Source organism: Lagenorhynchus albirostris, chromosome 7 (assembly GCF_949774975.1).
Source record: "Lagenorhynchus albirostris chromosome 7, mLagAlb1.1, whole genome shotgun sequence".
Taxonomy (NCBI): Eukaryota; Metazoa; Chordata; class Mammalia; order Artiodactyla; family Delphinidae; genus Lagenorhynchus; species Lagenorhynchus albirostris.
The window spans coordinates 106,999,567-107,026,255 of record NC_083101.1 but is presented as its reverse complement, the minus strand read 5'-3'; the positions used below and the strand labels follow the sequence as shown (position 1 = coordinate 107,026,255).

Below are 26,689 nucleotides of genomic sequence, written 5' to 3'. Positions count from 1 at the left end.
AAGCTGTTTTTTAAAAATGTTACATTTTCCCTTTTAACTGAAGTCATCTTTTACCAAGAAGTTTCAGTGGTTTTTAAAGATTTTTTTTAAATCTTTAAAGATTTTTAAAAAAATCTTATTAGGCTAGCTAATACTCCAATCTCCCAAATTCACAGGGTTCAAGTAATTTCAGACTTTGTATTCATAACAAATCTTAAAAGTTCTTATTCTTTCGTATGTAATATTTAAAAGGGAAAAAAAAGGATGGTCATTGCTTTCTCTTAGGTCATCTCTTCTAATTAAACTCTATTCTGACTAGCAGAATTCTAAAACAGAGATGAATAGAACCCTAAAGTCAGGAAGCATTAAACTTTTCATCTATTGTTAATAAGGAAAAAATAGGAAAAAATTAATAATTTATGTTCTATTTGGATTAACTACGTGTTACAGAATAGTTTCTGGGGTGGGAAGGGAAATATTAATGGCATCTCCATCACAAATCAATCCAAATCCTACTTTTTGGAAGTAGGCCTGTTCTTTTGGCATAAGTAATGAATTCAAGTGTAATAATATAAGTATAATCATTTCTAGAAAGTCAACTTAAAATGATACTAAAATACCCAAAGTAAATTTCATCAATTGAAAAAACTGAGGTACGATGTTCAAAGATTCATTTAAGCCTAAACTATGAATGAACAGCTCAGGGACAATCCCAACCACCAACCCATCTGAAGGTTTTCACAAAGGTTCGATTTTGTAATGCCAACATAATGTAATAGGGAAGAACAAATCTGGCTCCATACTGGATCTGTTTCTTTTACTCTAAACTTTGTATTCTACTGCTTTTGCTACAAGTTAATCACTAAAGGAATGTTGCTTACAGCTTAAAGAATACATAATGGCCCATCTGGGGAACCCTGTCCCCCATCCTGAGCAGTAAGCTAAAACACCTTTGTTTAGCTCCCAGGAAACATCCTGACCAGGCCCACCTGTGACGGACTGCAAGGAGGAAGAAATGAATGCATCCCCTCCAGAGTCTGGCAGGAACCAGGAAACATTTACAACAACTTATCACCTTGTGTTTTTTTCTTTTTCTTTTTTAACTTTACCTCCTTACCTCCCCCTCTTTGTTTTATAAAAGAAACTAGCATCCAAACCCAGGCAAGATGGTTCTTTGGGACACTAGTCCACCATCTTCCCGGTCTGCTGGCTTTCTGAATAAAGTTGCTATTCCTTGCCCCAACACCTCGTCTCTCGATTTATTGGCTTGTCATGCAGAAGCAGTACAAGCTTGGACTCGGTACCAATAAGACATTTTATCTTGAGCAAGTTAGTCCTCTCCCAACTCCATATATTATCAGAGAAAACACTTAGAGCAAATACCCTTGGGATACAGAAGAAACAGTGCAAATTATAAACAAATCCATTAAATCAAACTGACCATATGAATCACATGTGGCTGCAGTAACTATAGCCAAAGCACAGTGAGAAAACTGTGGTGACACAGAACTTTCTAGAGCAAATAGTTCTAAATTTTTCCCTACTTTTGAAGACAAGAATCTGTAAGAAACTCTAAAGTTGAAATATCTGCCAATTCAGCTTTAAGTAAAAAAACATGTATTGCTCTATGTTCTTGAATTTCAAACAGGTAAAGATGCAATAATTCTATTCTTTTATGAAAACTTAATTGTTTAAATTTATTATTCAACTAACTGATGCCAGGTACCAGCCAAGGGACAAACCCTGCCTCCCACCCAGAGGAAGCCTTTAGACTGTACCCAAATGAGAAGATTACCAGTTAAGCATCTTTAATGATCATTCTGATGTGAATCTTCTAATTAAACCTATAAACTTGATGGTGTCTGGGTTATGAAGTAAGATCCTAACTCTGGGCCTGAGGACAGTTTCTCGGTATAAGAGAGAAAACTCTAGAGCAGGAGTAGGAAGACCTGTACTACAGCCATACTTTTGGTGACCAACAGGCTGTGTGCTTCCTGGACAAGTCATTCACTTCTCTGGATAATAACCTTCCTAATCTATCAAACTGCATGGAGGGTAGAATTGAATTATATGTTAAAGCTTCTTCCAGATGTAAGATACTATGCTCCTATATAAGGAGAGTAACATTTTAATGGTTGCTCAATTATTCAAAGCTTTTTAATCAGTGTATGAACTAATTTTAATCAAATAGAACAAAATCCAGGATATGCTCTCACCTAGCATGTGACAGGCTCACAATAAATTACGTAATTTAATTTATACTAACTGTAACCTCTTCCATCTTATAAATAACATTAATGTAGAACCAAATCCTGGTCTCTTTTAGGAAATGACCAAAACAGCTAAAAATAAAATGGCCCCCACGTGAGCAGGTACCTACCTTTCACTTTCATTGTTGCCCAGAAATGTTCCAAACTGTGAGGCATATGCATGCTCAAAGAGCATGATGAGGAGATTCTCATTAAATTCAAATGAACAAGGGAACTGACGAAGTATCTGCCACACACTGTCCAAGAAGAGAAGAAATACAGGCGACTCCCACTTCTGCTTACTATTACAATAGGCCGACTGTGCACAGCGCTGCTGGAATGGGTGACCAGCCTAAGAGAAAAGATGGAAATGCAGCAATCATATCCAGTGAGATCACACTGTAGCACATTAGTAACAAATTTCACACAGTTGCAACAAAACTATTAAATGGAACATCATATAATTTGGGTGGCTGCTCTTTAATGATTTCTTGGTTTAAGACAATCTTCACCAACTAAAGAAAAAGACAAGATTTCCAAATACTTCACAAGGGTATATATACAGTTAGCCATAACGTCTGCAGTTGGTCTTGGAATATCAAATAGAAGAATAATGAACTTCAGTAATAATAAGCATAAAATAAATCTTTCTACGTCTGTAAAATCTGGAGCAAAGTCAAAGAACATAAGCTCTTCAGGTATAAAACACGACAGCTATCCCCTTCTATCCATCCAAAGCACTGTAGACTACTGTAAGATAAGGAAGCCTCAGCACTAAATGCAGATAGATATGGGGTTCTCATAGACAAATTTTTATCAGGTTACTCCTGATAGTAAGTCTTTAATTACATAAGAAAGTTACTGTCATGATTACATCTGTATGAATGCTTTTATATTAGAGACAAAGCTGTCTTTAGTTTCCCCCTCCCCCCAAAAAGAACTAGAAGAGTCTGTCATCTACTGACCAAAGGAAATTTAAGAATCATTTGGCTCTCTGGCCCACCCAGAACCTGAGTACTGACCTTATCCCCCCAAATCACACCCTTCTAGGTATTTCATATACATGCTTTATCTTTGGGTCCTCGTGCTACTTTATCTGACAAAGATAATGCCAGGAACATGAATGGGATTTTGATGCCCATGAAAATGGTAATATATAAACAAATCAATCATACTCATTTGTTTGTTTGCTATGCATCACAAGGAATGTAGCTGAATAAGATCTGTACCAAATATTTAGGATGGTCTGACTTAAACAGAGATAAAGGTCAGCTGTCAGGGTGGGTAGACATGGTAAACATAACAGCATTAACACATAATAAAGCTGAATTGTAACTAGAAGGGCCAGAAGTGATTTTCTCCAGAGATACTTCCTTTCAAGATATATCTAAACATTTGTTTTCAATCACAATTACACACTAAGTTACATGGTGTATATATATTTAAATTAACCTCTGGCCTGAAGGATTTCCATCTATTTTATGAGACCTTTATTTTAGCTGTCCTTCAGCATTATATAGGACAGCACTGTGTTGTGTCCTAGGGGTAAACAGCTGAATTGGGTGGGCAAGGTTCCCTGAACTCAAAGAAGTCACTATATCTGAGTCTAGTTCAGGAAACAAGGTGTGAGGAAAATGGATCAATTTTTTCTGTGAAGGAAGTTAAGGTCCCAGAGTCTTCACGAAAGTAGAGATATTTAGCTGGATCTTACAGGATGAGAAGGATTTCACCTGGCTGAGGAAGACGACAGGACAGAGATGAGCAGAAGGTAGAAAGCACTAAAGCACATGCCTTGTACTTACAAGTCCCCACTCCTCCTTCCCCCCTTGTTTATGTCTTTTATCTCTAGCAAGACTAAGTTCTGTGAGACAAGACCATGTTTTACACGTTCTTTGTGTTTCCCCTATAGGTAACAAGGTACAACTAATAACGTTTGTTAGGGGAATGAAGTGCCAAATGAGCAATATAAGCAAAGAGGGAGACAGAAATTGAGAGGCAGTAAAGATTACAGGCATTTATTAAGAGGAAGAGAGATTTACTGTCCCCCAGAAAATTAAACATCTGAATCAATCAGAATTTCATATATTATATCCATTCCCACAAACCAGGATCAAACATCAATTATGAGCAGTTCCTCTGTGGACAAAATAGCTTTTCCCACCTGAAGCCACTCTCTCTCTATCAAGGCCTCAAAGCCCCGGATGGTCCTGCTTCTTGGTTCCAAGATAATCTGGGCCAGGGAGGTAACCTGGAGTGTGGAATCAGTTCCTTCTGTTCCATGAATCAGTATGGATGCTCCTTCCCTGGTAGGAAAATTCAGAGGACAAATGGGACACTCCTGACATGGTCAACCAACTCTGTTAATAATAAACATTTCTTGAGTATAACAATAAACGTTTCTTGAGTATAACAGTTGAAAGTCTTTTGCATTCTGCTCTGTCCAGTAGGTTTAGAGTCTAAATGAGGTACATGAAGACAGCTTCCCTTGGGGAAAATATAAAACTATAAGTCCCAAATTTCATAGGACAAGAACCCATTTACATTATAACAAATTTCATAAAACTGTTTCCTGAATGTTTTCTTCCTTTACAAAACCAGAAAGCAGACCTCATCACATTCACTAGATGCTGACCTTTTCTGCTTTAATATAGTTAACTAAAGCCTTTTCTCATCAAGCCTAGAAACACACAAAGTTATTTTTCTGTATCTCTCTGACCTTGATTCTACCTTTCCACCATCAGTTTACTGTAAGGATGCCTTCATAAACCATAATGAATCTGGGAAACAAGTCCTAAACCACACTTTGAGAAACATGAAAACAGGAAGAAAATTTTTAAAATATTATATATAAAAGTGTCGGGGTTTCCCTGGCGGCGCAGTGGTTGGGAGTCCGCCTGCTGATGCAGGGGACACGGGTTCATGACCCGGTCTGGGAGGATCCCACATGCCGCGGAGCAGCTGGGCCCGTGAGCCATGGCCGCTGAGCCTGCGCATCCGGAGCCTGTGCTCCGCAACGGGAGAGGCCACAACAGTGAGAGGCCCGCATACCACAAAAAAACAACAAAAAAGTGTCAATCTAGGGACCACCCTGGTGGCACAGTGGTAAAGACTCCATGCTCCCAATGCAGGGGGCCCAGGTTCGATCCCTGGTCAGGGAACTAGATCCCACACGCATGCCACAACTAAGAGTTTGCATGCCACAACTAAAGAGCCCACATGCTGCAACTAAGAAGCCAGTGACCTGCAACTAAGGAGCCCATGAGCCACAATTAAGGAGTCCACGTGTTGCAACTAAGAAGCCGGCAAGCCACAACTAAGGAGCCCACAAGCCACAACTAAGGAGTCGGCCTGCTGCAAATAAGACCCAGCGCAACCAAATAGACCCAGTGCAACCAAATAAATAAATTCCTTAGGGGGGAAAAAAGTATCAATCTAGAAAGTCAGTGGCAATGATACCACTATACACTCTGTAGGTGGTTCCCAGGACCCCATTATTCTAAAGAGTGGGAGGAAACACCAGAAACTAAACTACATTTTCTCCCCTCCCCTTCTTCTACCTCTTTTTATTGAAATGACAGTGAAGGAAATTGTGGAAAAAAGGAAAATAAGCTCACCACTTTCCCATAAAAGTTTTATGTTTGGCTACTGTTAATTCTTTCCTCATGTACAGATATACTTTACATAGCTGTAGCGAAAGGTAACTTATTATTTCCACTTTTATTATAAACATTTTCCCATGTTTCTATGTCATCTATAAAAGTACTGTATTAATGGTTACATAATATTCTATTAAGTGATGAACTACAATTTACTTAATCCTATAGTTGGACATTCAGGTCACTGCCAATTTTTGTTACACTTTAGATGGTGTACTTAGCTTTTTGTCTTTTGCTGGATTATTCTAGAGTTCTTAATTTGAAAATAAGACTCCCTGATGTTCACCTATGGTTAACAACCCCATTCTCAGGATGAAATCTAATGACTAGACTGAAGGGTACGAGCAAATGTTTTCAGGCTTTTGATATATATTAGATGTATATCCTAGTTATCTGTGGTATACTCTAAATTTAATTCAATTAATTTAAGGTCTATTTTTACATTTTGAGTGTTGTAAGGGCAGATTTTTATGGAGGTATAACTAATGAGCTAATATACATCAAAAAAGGGAACTCAAACATGGCAAAATAAACCAAAACCTTCAATTCTCCTAGGAGTGTGTAAGTCCCTGTTTAAGGTAGCCCAAACTAAACAAAGGTGGAGATAGAAAACACTGTTCTGCCCCTGGGATTACATTCACCTGCATCACCTCTAATTATGGCTGAAAACTCAAGACAACATGGTTATAAGAGTTTATGACAATTCATGTTTCATAAGCAAACAAAGCCTCTGTACTCATCATGTAAGGGGAAATATTTTTAACTTAGGTTAAAAAATCCCAAACCCTTGAGCTTCCCTGGTGGTGCAGTGGTTGGGAGTCTGCCTGCCGATGCAGGGGACACGGGTTCATGCCCCGGTCCGGGAAGATCCCACATGCCGCGGAGCGGCTGGGCCCATGAGCCACAGCTGCTGGGCCTGCGCGTCCGGAGTCTGTGCTCCGCAACGTGAGAGGCCACAGCAGTGAGAGGCCTGCATACCGCAAAAAGAAAAAAAAAAAACCCAAACCCTTAATATATACATCTCATCATTCTGTATTATTTATTTCTCTGCCACAGAACCTTGGTCTTTAACTCCCATATTTTATAAAATAAATGGGCTTCCCTTTTTTTTTCTTTATTTTTTTGGCTGCATCAGGCCTTAGTTGCGGCATGCAGGATCTTTTCATTGTGGTGCGGGCTTCTCTCTAGTTGTGGCGTGTTGGTTTTCTCTCTCTAGTTGTAGCGCGCGGGCTCCTGAGTGAGTGGGCTCTGTAGTTCGCGGCACATGGCCTCTCTCATTGAGGCGCGCAAGTTCAGTAGCTGTGGCGTGTGGGCTTAGTTGCCCAGCGGCAAGTGGGATCTTTATTCCTCGACCAGGGATCAAACCCGTGTCCCCTGCATAGGAAGGTGGATTCTTTACCACTGGACCACCAGAGAAGTCCCTACACCAGGAATCCCAGGGAATCCTGATTCATGGCACTTGGTGGCCCTGTGGTAAGTTGCTAACTCACCACATGATCTTAAGCAACCTGTTCTATTATCAATTTCTCATTATTTTTAAAATTACATATATATTTCCCTAATTTGGAAGCATCAATAAAACAAATTAAAATCTCAAAGAAAAGTGCCATGCAACTATGTGGTGACAACACTTCTACCTACCTACTGTTTCAGTGGGAATCCCCTTCTTAATAAGGGCATTCTAACAGAGGGCAGACAGCAGAAGCAAGAAGAACTACAATCCTGCAGCCTGTGGAACAAAAACCACATTCACAGGAAGACAGACAAGATGAAAAGGCAGAGGGCTAGGTACCAGATGAAGGAACAAGATAAAGCCCCAGAAAAACTAAATGAAGTGGAGATAGGCAACCATCCAGAAAAAGAATTCAGAATAATGAGAGTGAAGATGATCCAGGACCTCGGAAAAAGAATGGAGGCAAAGACCAAGAACATGCAAGAAATCTTTAACAAAGACCTACAAGAATTAAAGAACAAACAAACAGAGACGAACAATACAATAACTAAAATGAAAACTACACTAGAAGGAATCAATAGCAGAATAACTGAGGCAGAAGAACGGACACGTGACCTGGAAGACAGAATGGTGGAATTCGCTGCTGTGGAACAGAATAAAGGAAAAAGAATGAAAAGAAATGAAGACAGCCTAAGAGACCTCTGGGACAACATTAAACACAACAACATTTGCATTATAGGGGTCCCAAAAGGAGAAGAGAGAGAGAAAGGACCCAAGAAAATATTTGAAGAGATTATAGTTGAAAACGTCCCTAACATGGGAAAAGAAATAGCAACCCAAGTCCAGGAAGCGCAGCGAGTCCCATACAGGATAAACCCAAGGAGAAACATGCCGAGACACATAGTAATCAAATTGGCAAAAATTAAAGACAAAGAAAAATTATTAAAAGCAGCAAGGGGAAACCGACAAATAACATACAAGGGAACTGCCATAAGGTTAACAGCTGATTTCTCAGCAGAAACTTTACAAGCCAGAAGGGGGTGGCATGACATACTTCAAATGATGAAAGGGAAGAACCTACAACCAAGATTACTCTACCCAGCAAGGATCTCATTCAGATTCGATGGAGAAATCAAAAGCTTTGCAGACAAGCAAAAGCTAAGAGAATTCAGCACCACCAAACCACCTCTACAACAAATGCTAAAGGAACTTCTCTAAGTGGAAAATACAAGAAAAGGACCTACAAAAACAAACCCAAAACAATGAAGAAAATGGTCACAGGAACATACATACTGATAATTACCTTAAATGTGAATGGATTAAACGCTCCAACCAAAAGACACAGGCTTGCTGAATGGACACAAAAACAAGACCCATACATATGAAAGTGAGGGGATGGAAAAAGATATTCCATGCAAATGGAAATCAAAAGAAAGCTGGAGTAGCTATACTCATATCAGATAAAGTATACTTTAAAATAAAGAATGTTACAAGAGACAAGAAAGGACACTACCTAATGATCAAGGGATCAATCCAAGAAGAAGATATAACAATTATAAATCTATATGCACCCAACATAGGAGCACCTCAATACATAAGGCAACTGCTAACAGCTATAAAAGAGGAAATCGACAGTACCACAGTAATAGTGGGGGACTTTAACACCTCACTTACACCAATGGAGAGATCACCCAAAATGAAAATAAACAGAAGCTTTAAATGACACAATAGACCGGATAGATTTAATTTATATTTATAGGACACTCCATCCAAAAACAGCAGATTACACTTTCTTCTCAAGTGCGCACAGACATTCTCCAGGATAGATCACCTCTTGGGTCACAAATCAAGCCTAAGTCAATTTAAGAAAATTGAAATCATATCAAGCATCTTTTCTGACCACAACGCTATGAGATTAGAAATGAATTACAGGGAAAAAAATGTAAAAAACACAAACACATGGAGGCTAAAAAATACATTACTGGGAGGAAGATGGTGGAAGAGTAAGACGCAGAGATCACCTTCCTCCCCACAGATACACCAGAAATACATCTACATGTGGAACAACTCCTACAGAACACCTACTGAACGCTGGCAGAAGACCTGAGACCTCCCAAATGGCAAGAAAATCCCCACACACCTGGGTAAGGCAAAAGAAAAAAGAATAAACAGAGACAAAAGAATAGGGACGGGACCCACACCAGTGGGAGGGAGCTGTGAAGGAGTAAAGGTTTCCGCACACTAGGTAGCCCCTTTGCGGGCAGACACTGCGGGTGGCGGAGGGGGTAAGCTTTGGAGCCGCGGAGGAGAGCACAGCAACAGGGGTGCGGAAGGCAAAGCAGAGAGATTCCGGCACAGAGGATCGGTGCCGACCAGCACTCACCAGCCTGAGAGGCTTGTCTGCTCACCCACTGGGGCGGAGCGCAGGGAGAGGACTGGGGTTGGCGGAGTGAACACAGCCTGCAGGGGGTTAGTGCACCATGGCTGGCCGGGAAGGAGTCCGCGAAAAGTCTGCAGCTGCCGAAGAGGCAAGAGACTTTTTCTTCCCTCTGTTTCCTGGTGTGCAAGGAGAGGGGATTAAAAGCGCTGCTTAAAGGAGCTCCAGAGACGGGCGCGAGCCGCGGCTAACAGCGCGGACCCCAAAGATGGGCATGAGATGCTAAGACTGCTGCTGTCACCACCAAGAAGCCTGTGTGCGAGCACAGGTCACTATCCACACCTCCCTTCCGGGGAGCCTGTGCAGCCCGCCACTGCCAGGGTCCTGGGATCCAGGGACAACTTCCCCAGGAGAACGCACGGCACGCCTCAGGCTGGTGCAATGTTCCATCAGCCTTTGCCGTCGCAGGCTCGCCTGGCATCCGCACCCCTCCCTGCCCCCAGCCTGAGTGAGCCAGAGCCCCCAAGTCAGCTGCTCATTTCACCCAGGCCTGTCTGAGCGAAGAACAGACACCCTCCAGCGACCTACAGAGGCGGGGCCAAATCCAAAGCTGAGCCCCAGGAGCTGTGCGAACAAAGAAGAGAAAGGGAAATCTCTCCCAGCATCCTCAGGAGCAATACATTAAAACTCCACAATCAACTTGATGTATCCTGCATCTGTGGAATACCTGAATAGACAATAAATCATCCCAAATTGAGGAGGGGGACTTTGAGAAGATTTATTATTGTTTCCTCTTTCATCTTTTTGTGAGTGCGTATGTGTATGATTCTGTGTGAGATTTTGTCTGTATATCTTTGATTTCACCATTTGTCCTAGGGTTCTATACGTCCGTTTTTTTTTAATTTTTAAAAATCCTTTTTCTTAATAATTATTTTTAATTTTAATAACTTTATTTTATCTTACTTTATTTTGCTTTCTTTTTTTTCTTTCTTCTTTCCTTTCTTTTCTTTCCTCCCTCCCTCCCTCCCTCCCTTTCTTTCTTTCTTTCTACTTTTTCTCACTTTCATTCTGAGCCGAGTGGATGAAAGGCTCTTGGTGCTGCAGCCAGAAGTCACTGCTGTGCCTCTGAGGTGGGAGAGCCAACTTCAGGACACTGGTCCACAAGGAACCTCCCAGCTCCACATAATATCAAATGGCGAAAATCTCCCAGAGATCTCCATCTTAACACCAGCACCCAGCTTCACTCAACGACCCGCAAGCTACAGTGCTGGACACCCTATGCCAAACAACTAGCAAAACAGGAACACAACCCCACCCATTAGCAGAGAGGCTGCCTAAAATAATAATAAGCCCACAGACATCCCAAAACACACCACCAGACATGGAGCTTCCCACCAGAAACACAAAATCCAGCCTCATCCATCAGAACACAGGCAAGAGTCCCCTCCACCAGGAAGCCTACACAACCCACTGAACCAACCTTAGCCACTGGGGACAGACACCAAAAACAATGGGAACAACGAACCTGCAGCCTGCAAAAAGGAAACCCGAAACACAGTAAAATGAGCAAAATGAGAAGACAAAAAAACACACAGCAGATGGAGGAGCAAGATAAAACCCACCTGACCTAACACATGAGGAGGAAACGGGCAGTCTACCTGAAAAAGAATTCAGAATAATGATAGTCAAGATGATCCAAAAGCTTGGAAATAGAATAGACAAAATGCAACAAACATTTAACAAGGACCTAGAAGAACTAAAGATGAAACAAGCAACGATGAACAACACAATAAATGAAATGAAAAATACTCTAGATGGGATCAATAGCAGAATAACTGAGGCAGAAGAACAGGTAAGTGACAGTGAAGATAAAATACTGCAAATGACTACTGCAAAGCAGAATAAAGAGAAAAGAATTGAGGACAGTCTCAGAGACCTCTGGGACAACATTAAACACACCAACATTACAATTATAGGGGTTTCTGAAGAAGAAAAGAAAAAAGGGACTGAGAAAATATTTGAAGAGGTTATAGTTGAAAACTTCCCTAATATGGGAAAAGAAATAGTTAATCAAGTCCAGGAAGCACAGAGAATCCCATACAAGAACAATCCAAGGACAAACACGCCAAGACACATATTAATCAAACTAACAAAAATTAAATACAAAGAAAACATATTAAAAACAGCAAGGAAAAAACAACAAATAACACACAAGGGAATCGGCATAAGGTTAACAGCTGATCTTTCAGCAGAAACTCTGAAAGTCAGAAGGGACTGGCAGGACATATTTAAAGTGATGAAGGAGAAAAACCTAAAACCAAGATTACTCAACCCAGCAAGGATCTCATTCAGATTTGATGGAGAAATTAAAAACCTTTAGAGACAAGCAAAAACTGAGCGAGTTCAGCACCACAAAACAAGCTTTACAACAAATGCTAAAGGAACTTCTCTAGGCAAGAAACACAAGAGAAGGAAAAGTCCTACAATAACAAACCCCAAACAACTGAGAAAATGGGAATAGGAACATACATATCGATAATTACCTTAAATGTAAATGGATTAAATGCACCCACCAAGAGATACAGACTGGCTAAATGGATACAAAAAAGGACCCATATATATGTTGTCTACAAGAGACCCACGTCCGACCTAAAGACACATACAGACTGAAAGTGAGAGGATGGAAAAAGATATTTAATGCAAATGTAAACCAAAAGAAACCTGGAGTAGCAATTCTATTATCAGACAAAATAGACTTTAAAATAAAGACTATTACAAGAGACAAAGAACAGTATATAATGATCAAGGGATGGATCCAAAGGAAAGATATAACAATTGTAAATATTTAGGCACCCAACACAGAAGCACCTCAATACATAAAGAAAATAATAACAGCCATAAAAGGGGAAATCAACACTAACACATTCATATTAGGAAACTTTTGACACGCCACTTTCAGCAATGGACCGATCATGCAAAATGAAAATAATTAAGGAAACACAAGCTTTAAATGATACATTAAACAAGACAGACTTTATTGACAATTTATAGGACATTCTATCCAAAAACAACATAATACACATTTTTCTCAAGTGCTCATGCAACATTCTCCAAAACAGATCATATCTTGGGTCACAAGTCAAACCCTGGTAAATTTAAGAAAATTGAAATTGTTTCAAGTATCTTTTCCGAGCACATCACTATGAGACTAGATATCAATTACAGGAAAAGATCTGTACAAAATACAAACACATGGAGGCTAAACAATACACTACTTAATAACGAAGTGATCACTGAAGAAATCAAAGAGGAAATCAAAAAAACACCTAGAGACGAATGACAATCGAGACACGACGACCCCAAACCTATGGGATGCAGCAACAGCAGTTCTAAGAGGCAAGTTTATAGCAATACAATCCTACCTTAAGAAACAGAAAGCATCTCGAATAAACCACCTAACCTCACACCTAAAGCAATTTTAAAGAGAAAGAAGAACAAAAAAACCCCAAAGTTCGCAGAAGGAAAGAAATCATAAAGATCAGATCAGAAATAAATGAAAAAGAAATGAAGGAAATGATAGCAAAGATCAATAAAGCTAAAAGCTGGTTCTTTGAGAAGATAGACAAAATTGAGAAACCATTAGCCAGACTCATCAAGAAAAAAAGGGAAAAGACTCAAATCAATACAATTAGAAATGAAAAAGGAGAAGGAACAACTGACAGTGCAGAAATACAAAAGATCATGAGAGATTACTACAAGCAACTCTATGCCCATAAAATGGACAACCTGGAAGAAACGGACAAATTCTTAGGAATGCACAACCTGCCAAGACTGAATAGGGAAAAACAGAAAATACGAACAGACCAATCACAAGCACTGAAATGGAAACTGTGATTAAAAATCTTCCAGCAAACAAAAGCCCAGGACCAGATGGCTTCACAGGGCGACTTCTATCAAACATTTAGAGAAGAGCTAACACCTATCCTCCTCAAACACTTCCAAAATCTAGCAGAGGAAGGAACACTCCCAAATTCATTCTACGAGGCCACCGTAACCTTGATACCATAACCAGACAAGGATGTCACAAAGAAAGAAAACTACAGGCCAATATCCCTGATGAACATAGATGCAAAAATCCTCAACAAAATACTAGCAAACAGAATCCAACAGCACATTAAAAGGATCATACACCATGATCAAATGGGGTTTATTCCAGGAATGCAAGGATTCTTCAGTATACGCAAAACAATCAATGTGATAAACCGTATTAACAAACTGAAGGAGAAAAACCATATGATCATCTCAATAGATGCAGAGAAAGCTTTTGACAAAATTCAAAACCCATTTATGATAAAAAACCTGCAGGAAGTAGGCACAGAGGGAACTTACCTCAACATAATAAAGGCCATATATGACAAACCCACAGCCAACATCGTCCTCAATGGTGAAAAAATGAAAGCATTTCCACTAAGATCAGGGACAAGACAAGGTTGCCCACTCTCACCACTCTTATTCAACATAGTTTTGGAAGTTTTAGCCACAGCAATCAGAGAAGAAAAGGAAATAAAAGGAATCCGAGTCGGAAAAGAAGTAAAGCTGTCACTGTTTGCAGATGACATGGTACTACACACAGCGAATCCTAAAGATGCTACTGGAAAACTACTAGAGCTAATCAATGAATTTGGTAAAGTAGCAGGATACAAAATTAATACACAGAAATCTCTGGCATTCCTATACACCTATGATGAAAAATCTGAAAGTGAAATCAAGAAAACACTCCCATTTACCACTGCAACAAAGATAATAAAATATCTAGGAATAAACCTACCTAAGGAGACAAAAGACCTGTATGCAGAAAATTATAAGACACTGATGAAAGAAATTAAAGATGATACAAATAGATGGAGAGATATACCATGTTCTTGGATTGGAAGAATCAACATTGTGAAAAGGACTCTACTACCCAAAGCAATCTACAGATTCAATGCAATCCCTATCAAACTACCACTGGCATTTTTCACAGAACTAGAACAAAAAATTTTGCAATTTGTATGGAAACACAAAAGACCCCGAATAGCCAAAGCAATCTTGAGAACGAAAAACGGAGCTGGAGGAGTCAGGCTCCCTGACTTCAGACTATACTACAAAGCTACAGTTATCAAGATGGTATGGTACTGGCACAAAAACAGAAAGACAGTTCACTGGAACAGGATAGAAAGCCCAGAGATAAACCCACGCACATATGGACACTTTAGCTTTGATAAAGGGGGCAGGAATGTACAGTGGAAAAAGGACAGCCTCTTCAATAAGTGGTGCTGGGAAAACTGGACAGGTACATGTAAAAGTATAAGATTAGATCACTCCCTAACACCATACACAAATATAAGCTCAAAATGGATTGAAGACCTAAATGTAAGGCCAGAAACTATCAAACTCCTAGAGGAAAACATAGGTAGAACACTCTTAAGACATAAATCACAGCAAAATCCTTTCTGACCCACCTCCTAGAGTAATGGAAATAAAAACAAAAATAAACAGATGGGACCTAATGAAACTTCAAAGCTTTTGCACAGCAAAGGAAACCACAAACAAGACCAAAAGACAAACCTCACAAGGGGAGAAAATATTTGCAAATGAAGCAACTGACAAAGGATTAATCTCCAAAATTTGTAAGCAGCTCAGGCAGCTCAATAACAAAAAATCAAACAACCCAATCCAGAAATGGGCAGAAGACCGAAAGAGACATTTCTCCAAAGAAGATATACAGACTACCAACAAACACATGAAACAATGCTCAACTTCATTAATCATTAGAGAAATGCAAATCAGAACTACAATGAGGTATCATCTCACACCAGTCAGAATGGCCATCATCAAAAAATCTAGAAACAGTAAATGCTGGAGAGGGTGTGGAGAAAAGGGAAACCTCTTGCACTGTTGGTGCGAATGTAAATTGATACAGCCACTGTGGAGAACAGTATGGAGGTTCCTTTAAAAACTACAAATAGAACTACCATGTGACCCGGCAATCCCACTGCTGGGCACATACCCTCAGAACACCATAATTCAAAAAGAGTCATGTACCAAATGTTCATTGCAGCTCTATATACAATAGCCCGGACTGGAAACAACCTAACTGTCCATCATCGGAAGAATGGATAAAGAAGATGTGGCACATGTATGCAATGGAATATTACTCAGCCATAAAAAGACACAAAATTGAGCTATTTGTAATGAGGTGGATAGACCTAGAGTCTGTCATACAGAGTGAAGTATGTCAGAAACAGAAAGACAAATACTGTATGCTAACACATATATATGGAATTTAAGAAGGAAAAAAATGTCATGAAGAAGCTAGGGGTGAGACAGGAATAAAGACACAGACCTACTAGAGAATGGACTTGAAGATATGAGGAGGGGGAAGGGTGAGCTGTGACAAAGCGAGAGAGAGGCACGGACATATATACACTACCAAACGTAAGGTAGATAGCTGGTGGGAAGCAGCCGCATAGCACAGGGAGATCAGCTCGATTCTTTCTGACCGCCTGGAGGGGTGGGATAGGGAGGGTGGGAGGGAGGGAGACGTAAGAGGGAAGAGATATGAGAACATATGTATATGTATAACTGATTCACTTTGTTATAAAGCAGAAACTAACACACCACTGTAAACCAATTATGCTCCAATAAAGATGTGGAAAAAAAAAAAGAAAATTGCAAGTGTATCAAGTATCTTTTCCGAGCACATCGCTATGAGACTAGATATCAATTACAGGAAAAGATCTGTACAAAATACAAACACATGGAGGCTAAACAATACACTACTTAATAACGAAGTGATCACTGAAGAAATCAAAGAGGAAATCAAAAAAACACCTAGAGACAAATGACAATCGAGACACGACGACCCCAAACCTATGGGATGCAGCAACAGCAGTTCTAAGAGGCAAGTTTATAGCAATACAATCCTACCTTAAGAAACAGAAAGCATCTCGAATAAACCACCTAACCTCACACCTAAAGCAATTTTAAAGAGAAAGAAGAACAAAAAAACCCCAAAGTTCGCAGAAGGAAAGAAATCATAAAGATCAGATCAGAAATAAATGAAAAAGAAATGAAGGAAATGATAGCAAAGATCAATAAAGCTAAAAGCTGGTTCTTTGAGAAGATAGACAAAATTGAGAAACCATTAGCCAGACTCATCAAGAAAAAAAGGGAAAAGACTCAAATCAATACAATTAGAAATGAAAAAGGAGAAGGAACAACTGACAGTGCAGAAATACAAAAGATCATGAGAGATTACTACAAGCAACTCTATGCCCATAAAATGGACAACCTGGAAGAAACGGACAAATTCTTAGGAATGCACAACCTGCCAAGACTGAATAGGGAAAAACAGAAAATACGAACAGACCAATCACAAGCACTGAAATGGAAACTGTGATTAAAAATCTTCCAACAAACAAAAGCCCAGGACCAGATGGCTTCACAGGGCGACTTCTATCAAACATTTAGAGAAGAGCTAACACCTATCCTCCTCAAACACTTCCAAAATCTAGCAGAGGAAGGAACACTCCCAAATTCATTCTACGAGGCCACCGTAACCTTGATACCATAACCAGACAAGGATGTCACAAAGAAAGAAAACTACAGGCCAATATCCCTGATGAACATAGATGCAAAAATCCTCAACAAAATACTAGCAAACAGAATCCAACAGCACATTAAAAGGATCATACACCATGATCAAATGGGGTTTATTCCAGGAATGCAAGGATTCTTCAGTATACGCAAAACAATCAATGTGATAAACCGTATTAACAAACTGAAGGAGAAAAACCATATGATCATCTCAATAGATGCAGAGAAAGCTTTTGACAAAATTCAAAACCCATTTATGATAAAAACCCTGCAGGAAGTAGGCACAGAGGGAACTTTCCTCAACATAATAAAGGCCATATATCACAAACTCACAACCAACGTCATCCACAATGGTGAAAAAATGGAAGCATTTCTACTAAGATCAGGACCAAGACAAGGTTGCCCACTCTCACCACTCTTATTCAACATAGTTTTGGAAGTTTTAGCCACAGCAATCAGAGAAGAAAAGGAAATAAAAGGAATCCAAATCGGAAAAGAAGAAGTAAAGCTGTCACTGTTTGCAGATGACATGGTACTATACACAGCGAATCCTAAAGATGCTACTGGAAAACTACTAGAGCTAATCAATGAATTTGGTAAAGTAGCAGGATACAAAATAAATGCACAGAAATCTCTGGCATTCCTATACACCTATGATGAAAAATCTGAAAGTGAAATCAAGAAAACACTCCCATTTACCACTGCAGCAAAAAGAATAAAATACCTAGGAATAAACCTACCTAAGAAGACAAAAGACCTGTATGCAGAAAATTATAAGACACTGATGAAAGAAATTAAAGATGATACAAATAGATGGAGAGATATACCATGTTCTTGGATTGGAAGAATCAACATTGTGAAAAGGACTCTACTACCCAAAGCAATCTACAGATTCAATGCAATCCCTATCAAACTACCACTGGCATTTTTCACAAAACTAGAACGAAAACTTTCACAATTTGTATGGAAACACAAAAGACCCCGAATAGCCAAAGCAATCTTGAGAACGAAAAACGGAGCTGAAGGAATCAGGCTCCCTGACTTCAGACTATACTACAAAGCTACAGTAATCAAGAGAGTATGGTACTGGCACAAAAACAGAAAGATAGATCAATGGAACAGGACAGAAAGCCCAGAGATAAACCCACGCACATATGGTCACCTTATGTTTGATAAAGGAGGCAGGAATGTACAGTGGAGAAATGACAGCCTCTTCAATAAGTGGTGCTGGGAAAACAGGACAGGTACGTGTAAAAGTATGAGATTAGATCACTCCCTAACACCATACACAAATATAAGCTCAAAATGGATTGAAGACCTAAATGTAAGGCCAGAAAATATCAAACTCCTAGAGGAAAACATAGGCAGAACACTCTAAGACATAAATCACAGCAAGATCCTTTTTGACCCACCTCCTACAGAAATGGAAATAAAAACAAAATAAACAAATGAGACCTAATGGAACTTCAAAGCTTTTGCACAGCAAAGGAAACCACAAACAAGACCAAAAGACAAACCTCACAAGGGGAGAAAATATTTGCAAATGAAGCAACTGACAAAGGATTAATCTCCAAAATTTGTAAGCAGCTCAGGCAGCTCAATAACAAAAGATCAAACAACCCAATCCAAAAATGGGCAGAAGGCCGAAAGAGACATTTCTCCAAAGAAGATATACAGACTGCCAACAAACACATGAAACAATGCTCAACTTCATTAATCATTAGAGAAATGCAAATCAAAAGTACAATGAGATATCATCTCACACCAGTCAGAATGGCCATCATCAAAAAATCTAGAAATAATAAATGCTGGAGAGGGTGTGGAGAAAAGGGAACACTCTTGCACTGCTGGTGGGAATGTGAATTGGTATAGCCACTATGGAGAAGAGTATGGAGGTTCCTTAAAAAACTACAAATAGAACTACCATATGACCCAGCAATCCCACTACTGGGCATGTACCCTGAGAAAACCATAATTCAAAAAGAGTCATGTGCCAAAACGTTCACTGCAGCTGTATTTACAATAGCCAGGAGATGGAAACAAACTACGTGTACATCATCAGATGAATGGATAAAGAAGATGTGGCACATATATACAATGGAATATTACTCAGCCATACAAAGAAACGAAATTGAGTTATTTGTAGTGAGGTGGATGGACCTAGAGTCTGTCATACAGAGTGAAGTAACTCAGAAAGAGAAAGGCAAATACCGTATCCTAACACATATATATGGAATCTAAGGAAAAAAATGTCATGAATAACCTAGATTTAAGATGGGAATAAAGACACAGACCTACTAGAGAATGGACTTCAGGATACGGGGAGGGGGAAGGGTAAGCTGTGACTGAGAGAGTGGCAGGGACATATATACCCTACCAAACGTAAAATAGATAGCTAGTGTGAAGCAGCCGCATAGCACAAGGAGATCAGCTCGGTTCTTTCTGACCACCTGGATGGGTGGGATATGGAGGGTGGGAGGGACTGAGATGCAAGAGGGAGGAGACATGGGAACACATGTATATGTATAACTGATTCAGTTTGTTATAAAGCAGAAATTACCACACCATTGTAAAGCAATTATACTCCAATAAAGATTTAAAAAAAAAACAATACGTTACTAAATAACCAAGAGATCACTGAAGAAATCACAGAGGGAATCATACATACCTAGAGACAAAAGACAATGAAAACACGATGATCCAAAACGTATGGGGTGCAGAAAAAGCAGTTCTAAGAGGGAAGTTTACAGTTATACAAGCCTATCTTAAGAAACAAGAAAAACCTCAAACAATCTAACCTTACACCTAAAGGAACTAGAGAAAGAAGAACAAACAAAACCCAAAGGTAGCAGAAGGAAAGAAATCATAAACATCAGAGCAGAAATATATGAAGTAGAAACAAAGAAAACAACAGCAGAGATCAATAAAACTAAAAGCTGGTTCTTTTAGAAGATAAACACAATTGATAAACCATTAGCCAGACTCATCAAGAAAAAGAGGGAGAGGACTCATATCAATAAAATTAGAAATGAAAAAGGAGAAGTTACAACAGACACCGCAGAAATACAAAGCATCCTAAGAGACTACTACAAGCAACTCTATGCCAATAAAATGGACAACCTGGAAGAAATGGACAAATTCTTAGAAAGGTATAACTTTCCAGGACTGAACCAGAAGAAATAGAAAATATGAACAAACCAATCACAAGTAATGAAATTGAAAGTGTGATTTAAAATCTTCCAACAAACAGAAGTCCAGGACCAGATGGCTTCACAGGTGAATTGTCAAATATTTAGAGAAGAGCTAACAGCCATCCTCCTCAAACTCTTCCAAAAAACTGCAGAGGAAGGAACACCCCGAAACTCATTCTAAGAGGCCACCATCACCCTGATTCCAAAACCAAAGATACTACAAAGATAGAAAATTACAGACCACTATCACTGATGAATATAGATGCAAAAATCCTCAACAAAATACTAGCAAACAGAATCCAACAACACACTGAAGGGATCATGCTCCGTGATCAAGTGGGATTTATCCCAGGGATGCAAGGATTCTTCAATATATGCAAGTCAATCAATGTGATACACCATATTAACAAACTGAAGGAGAAAAACCATATGATCATCTCAATAGATGCAGAAAAAGCTTTTTACAAAATTCAACATCCATTTATGATAAAAACCCTCCAGAAAGTGGGCACAGAGGGAACGTACCTCAGAATAATAAAGGACATATACAAGAAACCCACAGCAAACATCATTCTCAACGGTGAAAAACTGAAAGAGTTTCCTCTACGATCAGGAACAAGACAAGGATGTCCACTCTCGCCACTCTTATTCAACATAGTTTTGGAAGTCCTAGCCACGGCAATCAGAGAAGAAAGGGAAATAAAAGGAATAAAAATTGGAAAAGAAGAAGTGAAACTGTCATTGTTTGCAGATGACATGATAGTATACATAGGGAATCCTAAAGATGCTACCAGAAAACTACTAGAGCTAATCAATGAATATGGTAAAGTTACAGGATACAAAATTAATGCACAGAAATCTCTGGCATTCCTATACACTAATGATGAAAACCCTGAAAGAGAAATTAAGGAAACACTCCCATTTACCACTGCAACAAAAAGAATAAAATACCTAGGAATAAACCTACCTAGGGAGACAAAAAACCTGTATGCAGAAACCTATAAGACACTGATGAAAGAAATTTAAGATGATACAAACAGATGGAGAGATATACCATGTTCTTGGATTGGAAGAATCAATATTGTGAAAATGACTCTACTACCCAAAGCAACCTACAGATTCAATGCAATCCCTATCAAATTACCAATGGCATTTTTTAAGGAACTAGAACAAATAATTTTAAAATTTGTATGGAAACACAAAAAGCCCCGAATAGCCAAAGCAGTTGAGGGAAAAAAATGGAGCTGGAGGAATCAGACTCCCTGACTTCAGACTGTAGTACAAAGCTACAGTAATCAAGACAATATGGTACTGGCACAAAAACAGAAACATAGATCAATGGAACAAGATAGAAATCCCAGAGATAAACCCACGCACCTATGGTCAACTAATCTATGACAACGGAGGCAAATATATACAATGGAGAAAAGACAGTCTCTTCAATGAGTGGTGCTGGGAAAACTGGACAGCTACGTGTAAAAGAATGAAATTAGAACACTCCCTAACACCATACACAAAAATAAACTCAAAATGGATTAGAGACTTAATGTAAGACCGGACACTATAAAACTCTTAGAGGAAAACATAGGAAGAACACTCTGACATAAATCACAGCAAGATCTTTTTTGATCCTCCTCCTAGAATAATGGAAATAAAAACAAAAATAAACAAATGGGAGTGAAACTTAAAAGCTTTTGCACAGTAAAGGAAACCATAAACAAGACGAAAAGACAACCCTCAGAATACGAGAAAATATTTGCAAACGAATCAACGGACAAAGGATTAATCTCCAAAATATATAAGCAGCTCATGCAGCTCAATATTAAAGAAACAAACAACCCACTCAAAAAATGGGCAGAAGACCTAAACAGACATTTCTCCAAAGAAGATGTACGGATGGCCAAGAAGCACATGAAAAGCTGCTCAACATCACTAATTATTAGAGAAATGCAAATGAAAACTACAATGAGGTATCACCTCACAGCAGTCAAAATAGGTATCATCAGAAAATCTACAAACAACAAATGCTGGAGAGGGTGTGGAGAATAGGGAACCCTCTTGCACTGTTGGTGGGAATGTAAATTGATACAGCCACTACAGAGAACAGTATGGAGGTTCCTTAAAAAGCTAAAAATAGAATTACCATATGACCCAGCAATCCCACTACTGGGTATATACCCTGAGAAAACCGTAATTCAAAAAGACACATGCACCCCAATGTTCATTGCAGCACTATTTACAACAGCCAGGTCATGGAAGCAACCTAAATGCCCATCGACAGACGAATGGATAAAGAAGATGTGGTACATATACACAATGGAATATTACTGAGCCATAAAAAGGAATGAAATTGAGTCATTTGTTGAGACGTGGATGGATCTAGAGACTGTCATACAGAGTGAAGTAAGTCAGAGAAAAACAAATATCGTATATTAATGCATGTATGTGGAACCTAGAAAAATGGTATAGATGAGCCGGTTTGCAGGGCAGAAGTTGAGACACAGATGTAGAGAACAAACGTATGGACACCAAGGGGGGAAAACCGCGGGGGGTTGGGAATGGTGGTGTGCTGAATTGGGCCATTGGGATTGACATGTATACACTGATGTGTATAAAATTGATGACTAATAAGAACCTGCTGTATAAAAAAACAAAACAAAAAACTAATACTAAAGTTTGTTTAGGTTATTTGTATGGAAATATGTTAATATAAATGTTTCAGACATTACAAGAAATTTCTAAAAATCTTATATGTTCTGGTATAATGTTTTAAGTCATAATTCTAGTTATTACTTTAAAATGTACATCTCAGAAATAACTAAATTTCCTTGTCAATTGCATTATTATGAACTTTCATCAAATCTTTAACCATGGTCATTTTTAAGTCTTTTGTCATTTACAGACATTTCTGGGTGTACTCTGATGCTTTTTCAAAAATGTTCCTTTAAAAGAATTTCATCTTCAAGGAATTCATGGAAAAGACTCTGACAAGTACAGGTTTCTGGTAACTGACTATACTTCTGAACTGAATGAATAAGCATTTTCAGAACCCTAATGGAAAACTGATGAATTCATAAAAGTGCTAACAAAAGATCAATATGAAAAAAATTAATTACATGGGACTGAGTGAACTGATGAGGATGATTATAATTTTTGTGACTTTGTGTTTGAATAAAAAAGAAAAAATGTTAATAAAAAAAGGTAAATGATCTGTAATGTGCTTGGAAGCATCAAAAAGTAGACGAATTAATGGATAGATCAGATGAATAAATAAAATGGAAAGAGACGTCATAAAAAAAAAGAACAATGCATGTATGAAAATGGGATCCCAACATCATCATTAATTAAATTGTTCCATCATATCTAAGAATGCATGCTACTGTCTATGTAAATTTTTTGTAGGCAATATCCTTTTATCAAAGCTGAGAACAATTGAATCTTCTTGATGACTTAAGGAAATAACAAAAGTAGGCATTTTCTTCTCGGGTTTGATAATTTAGCCAGTTTTCTCGCCAGTATCTGTAAATGTGTGGTCGACACATTAACAATTGCTGTCCTGATTATATTGTCTGATTATACTGCCTAATTAATGTTGAATCTAAAATTTTTACTTACAGAGCTTCATATAGTACTAAAACGTCTACCTCAAGCCCAAGTCACAGCTTCTGGCTTGTCACTTATGACATGTCTTTGTGGAAATATTACAATTAACCCCTCAGTGTGCTGGAAAAACTGGACAGATACATGTAAAAGAATGAAATTAGAACATTCTCTAACATCATATACAAAAATAAACTCAAAATGGATTAAAGAACTAAATATAAGACCAGATACTATAAAACTCTTGGAAGAAAACATAGGCAGAACACTCTGACGTAAATCACAGCAATATCTTTTTCAATCCACCTCCTACATTAATGAAGATAAAAACAAACTGACACAGCAGTGTAAAGCAACTATACTCCAATAAAAAGAAAAAGAAAAACAAAAATAAACAAATGGGACCGAATAAACTTAAAAGTGGGACTTCCCTGGTGGCACAGTTGTTAGGGATCTGCCTGCCAATGCAGAGGACACGGGTTCAAGCCCTGGTCCGAGAAGATCCCACATGCCACGGAGCAACTAAGCCCATGCGCAACAACTACTGAACCTGCGCTCTAGAGCCTGTGAGCCACAACTACTGAAGCCCGCGTGCCTAGAGCCCATGCTCCACAACAAGAGAAGCTACCGCAATGAGAAGCCTGCACACTGCAATGAAGAGTAGCCCCCGCTTGCCGCAACTGGAGAAAGTCTATGTGCAGCAACGAAGACCCAACGCAGCCAGAAAAAAAAAACTTAAAAGCTTTTGCACAGCAAAGGAAACCATAAACAAAATGAAAAGAAAACCCACAGAATGGGAGAAAACATTTGCAAACGAAGCAACTGACAAGGGATTAATCTCCAAAATATACAAACAGATGATGCAGAAAACAACCCAATCAAAAAATGGGCAGAAGATATAAACAGACATTTCTCCAAAGACATGCAGATGGCCAAAAAGCACATGAAAAGTTGCTCAACATCACTAATAGAGAAATGCAAATCAAAACTACTGAGGTATCCCATCACACCATTCAGAATGGCCATCATCAAAAAGTCTACAAACAATAAATGCTGGAGAGGGTGTGGAGAAAAGGGAACCTTCCTACACTATTGGTGGGAATGTAAACTGACATAGCCACTATGGAAAACAGTATGGAGGTTCCTCAAAAAACTAAAAATAGATCTACCATATGATCCAGCAATCCCACTCCTGGGCATATATCTGGAGAAAACCATACTTCGAAAAGATACATGCACCTCAGTGTTCATTGCAGCACTGTTTACAACAGCCAAGACATGGAAGCAACCTAAAGGTCCATCGATAGATGAATGGATAAAGAAGATGTGGCACATATGCACAATGGAATACTATTTGGCCATGAAAAGGAACGAAATCGGGTCCTTTGTAGAGATGTGGATGGATCTAGAGACTGTCATACAGAGTGAAGGCAGAAAGAGAAAAACAAATACAGTATATTAACGCATATATGTGGATCCTAGAAAAATGGTACAGATGAACTGGTTTGCAGGGCAGAAATTGAGACACAGATGTAGAGAACAAACGTACGGACACCAAGGGGGGAAAGTGGCGGGGGTGGTGGTGGTGGCGGTGTGATGAGTTGGGAGATTGGGATTGACATGTATACACTGATGGGGATAAAATGAATGAAAAAAGAATGAAATAATGCCTTTTGCAGCAACATGGATGGACCTAGAGATGATCATACTAAGTGAAGTCAAACAGAGAAAGACAAATATCAAATCATATCACTTATATGTGGAATCTAAAAAAAATGATACAAATCAACTTATTTACAAAACAGAAACTGACTCACAGACTTAGAAAACAGACTTATGGGTTACCAAAGGGAAAGGAGGGGAAGGGATAAATTAGGAGGTTGGGATTAACCTATACACACTACTATATATAAAACAGATAATCAGCAAGGACCTACTGTAGAGCACAGGGAACTCTACTCAATACTCTGTAATCATCTATATGGGAAATGAATCTGAAAAAGAATAGATATATGTATATGTATAACTGAATCATTTTGCTGTACACCTGAAACTAATACAACACTGTAAATCAAATATACTTCAATTAATTTAAAAAAGGAATTAACCACTTAGGAGTATAAAATAATTTTATGACTCTAGAAAGTTTTATTTTGTAATTATTTTCATATTTCTTTTTTAAATTGTTTAGAAATGAATAACAAAATATGTTTCCCCCTCCAAAAGTTTAACTTTAATATGATATCAATATGTTTTTTCTGGCAGACAAATAGATTATTATTTTAAATAACTCAGTTGATAGGAAGATATCTTTGGAAGCTTTCCTTGTGTACATATACTAGCCCCTGGGAATTAAATACTGGTGTCAGGGCTAGGTTTAGAATTTGACCCAAAATAAGCATGCAAAATGCTTGCACAAAAAGAAAAATCCCTCTGATAAACTGAAAAACATAAAATCAGTAACTACCAGTGAAATTATCTGTTGTTCTTCTTGGTTATAAGTATTTCTCATTTTATTCAGAGATGTATGTTTTTGTTGATGAAAT

At 38.6% G+C, this 26,689-nt stretch overlaps 1 protein-coding gene and 1 long non-coding RNA gene across 2 annotated transcripts in view; one reads left to right on the top strand and one right to left on the bottom strand.

Moving 5' to 3' along the window:
* LOC132523912 (uncharacterized) overlaps positions 1 to 1,200 on the top strand; it is an 87,313-nt gene extending 86,113 nt beyond the window's left edge. Inside the window, exon 3 of the long non-coding RNA XR_009541701.1 lies at positions 940 to 1,200. This is a non-coding gene — a long non-coding RNA (uncharacterized LOC132523912). The remainder of the gene's footprint in view (positions 1 to 939) is intronic.
* MTMR9 (myotubularin related protein 9) overlaps positions 1 to 26,689 on the bottom strand; it is an 85,832-nt gene that overhangs the window by 15,795 nt on the left and 43,348 nt on the right. Inside the window, exons 7-8 of the mRNA XM_060155787.1 lie at positions 4,390 to 4,531; positions 2,360 to 2,580 (exon numbers count right to left, since the gene is read on the bottom strand). Coding sequence (XP_060011770.1) covers positions 2,360 to 2,580; positions 4,390 to 4,531 — 363 coding nt within the window. The remainder of the gene's footprint in view (positions 1 to 2,359; positions 2,581 to 4,389; positions 4,532 to 26,689) is intronic.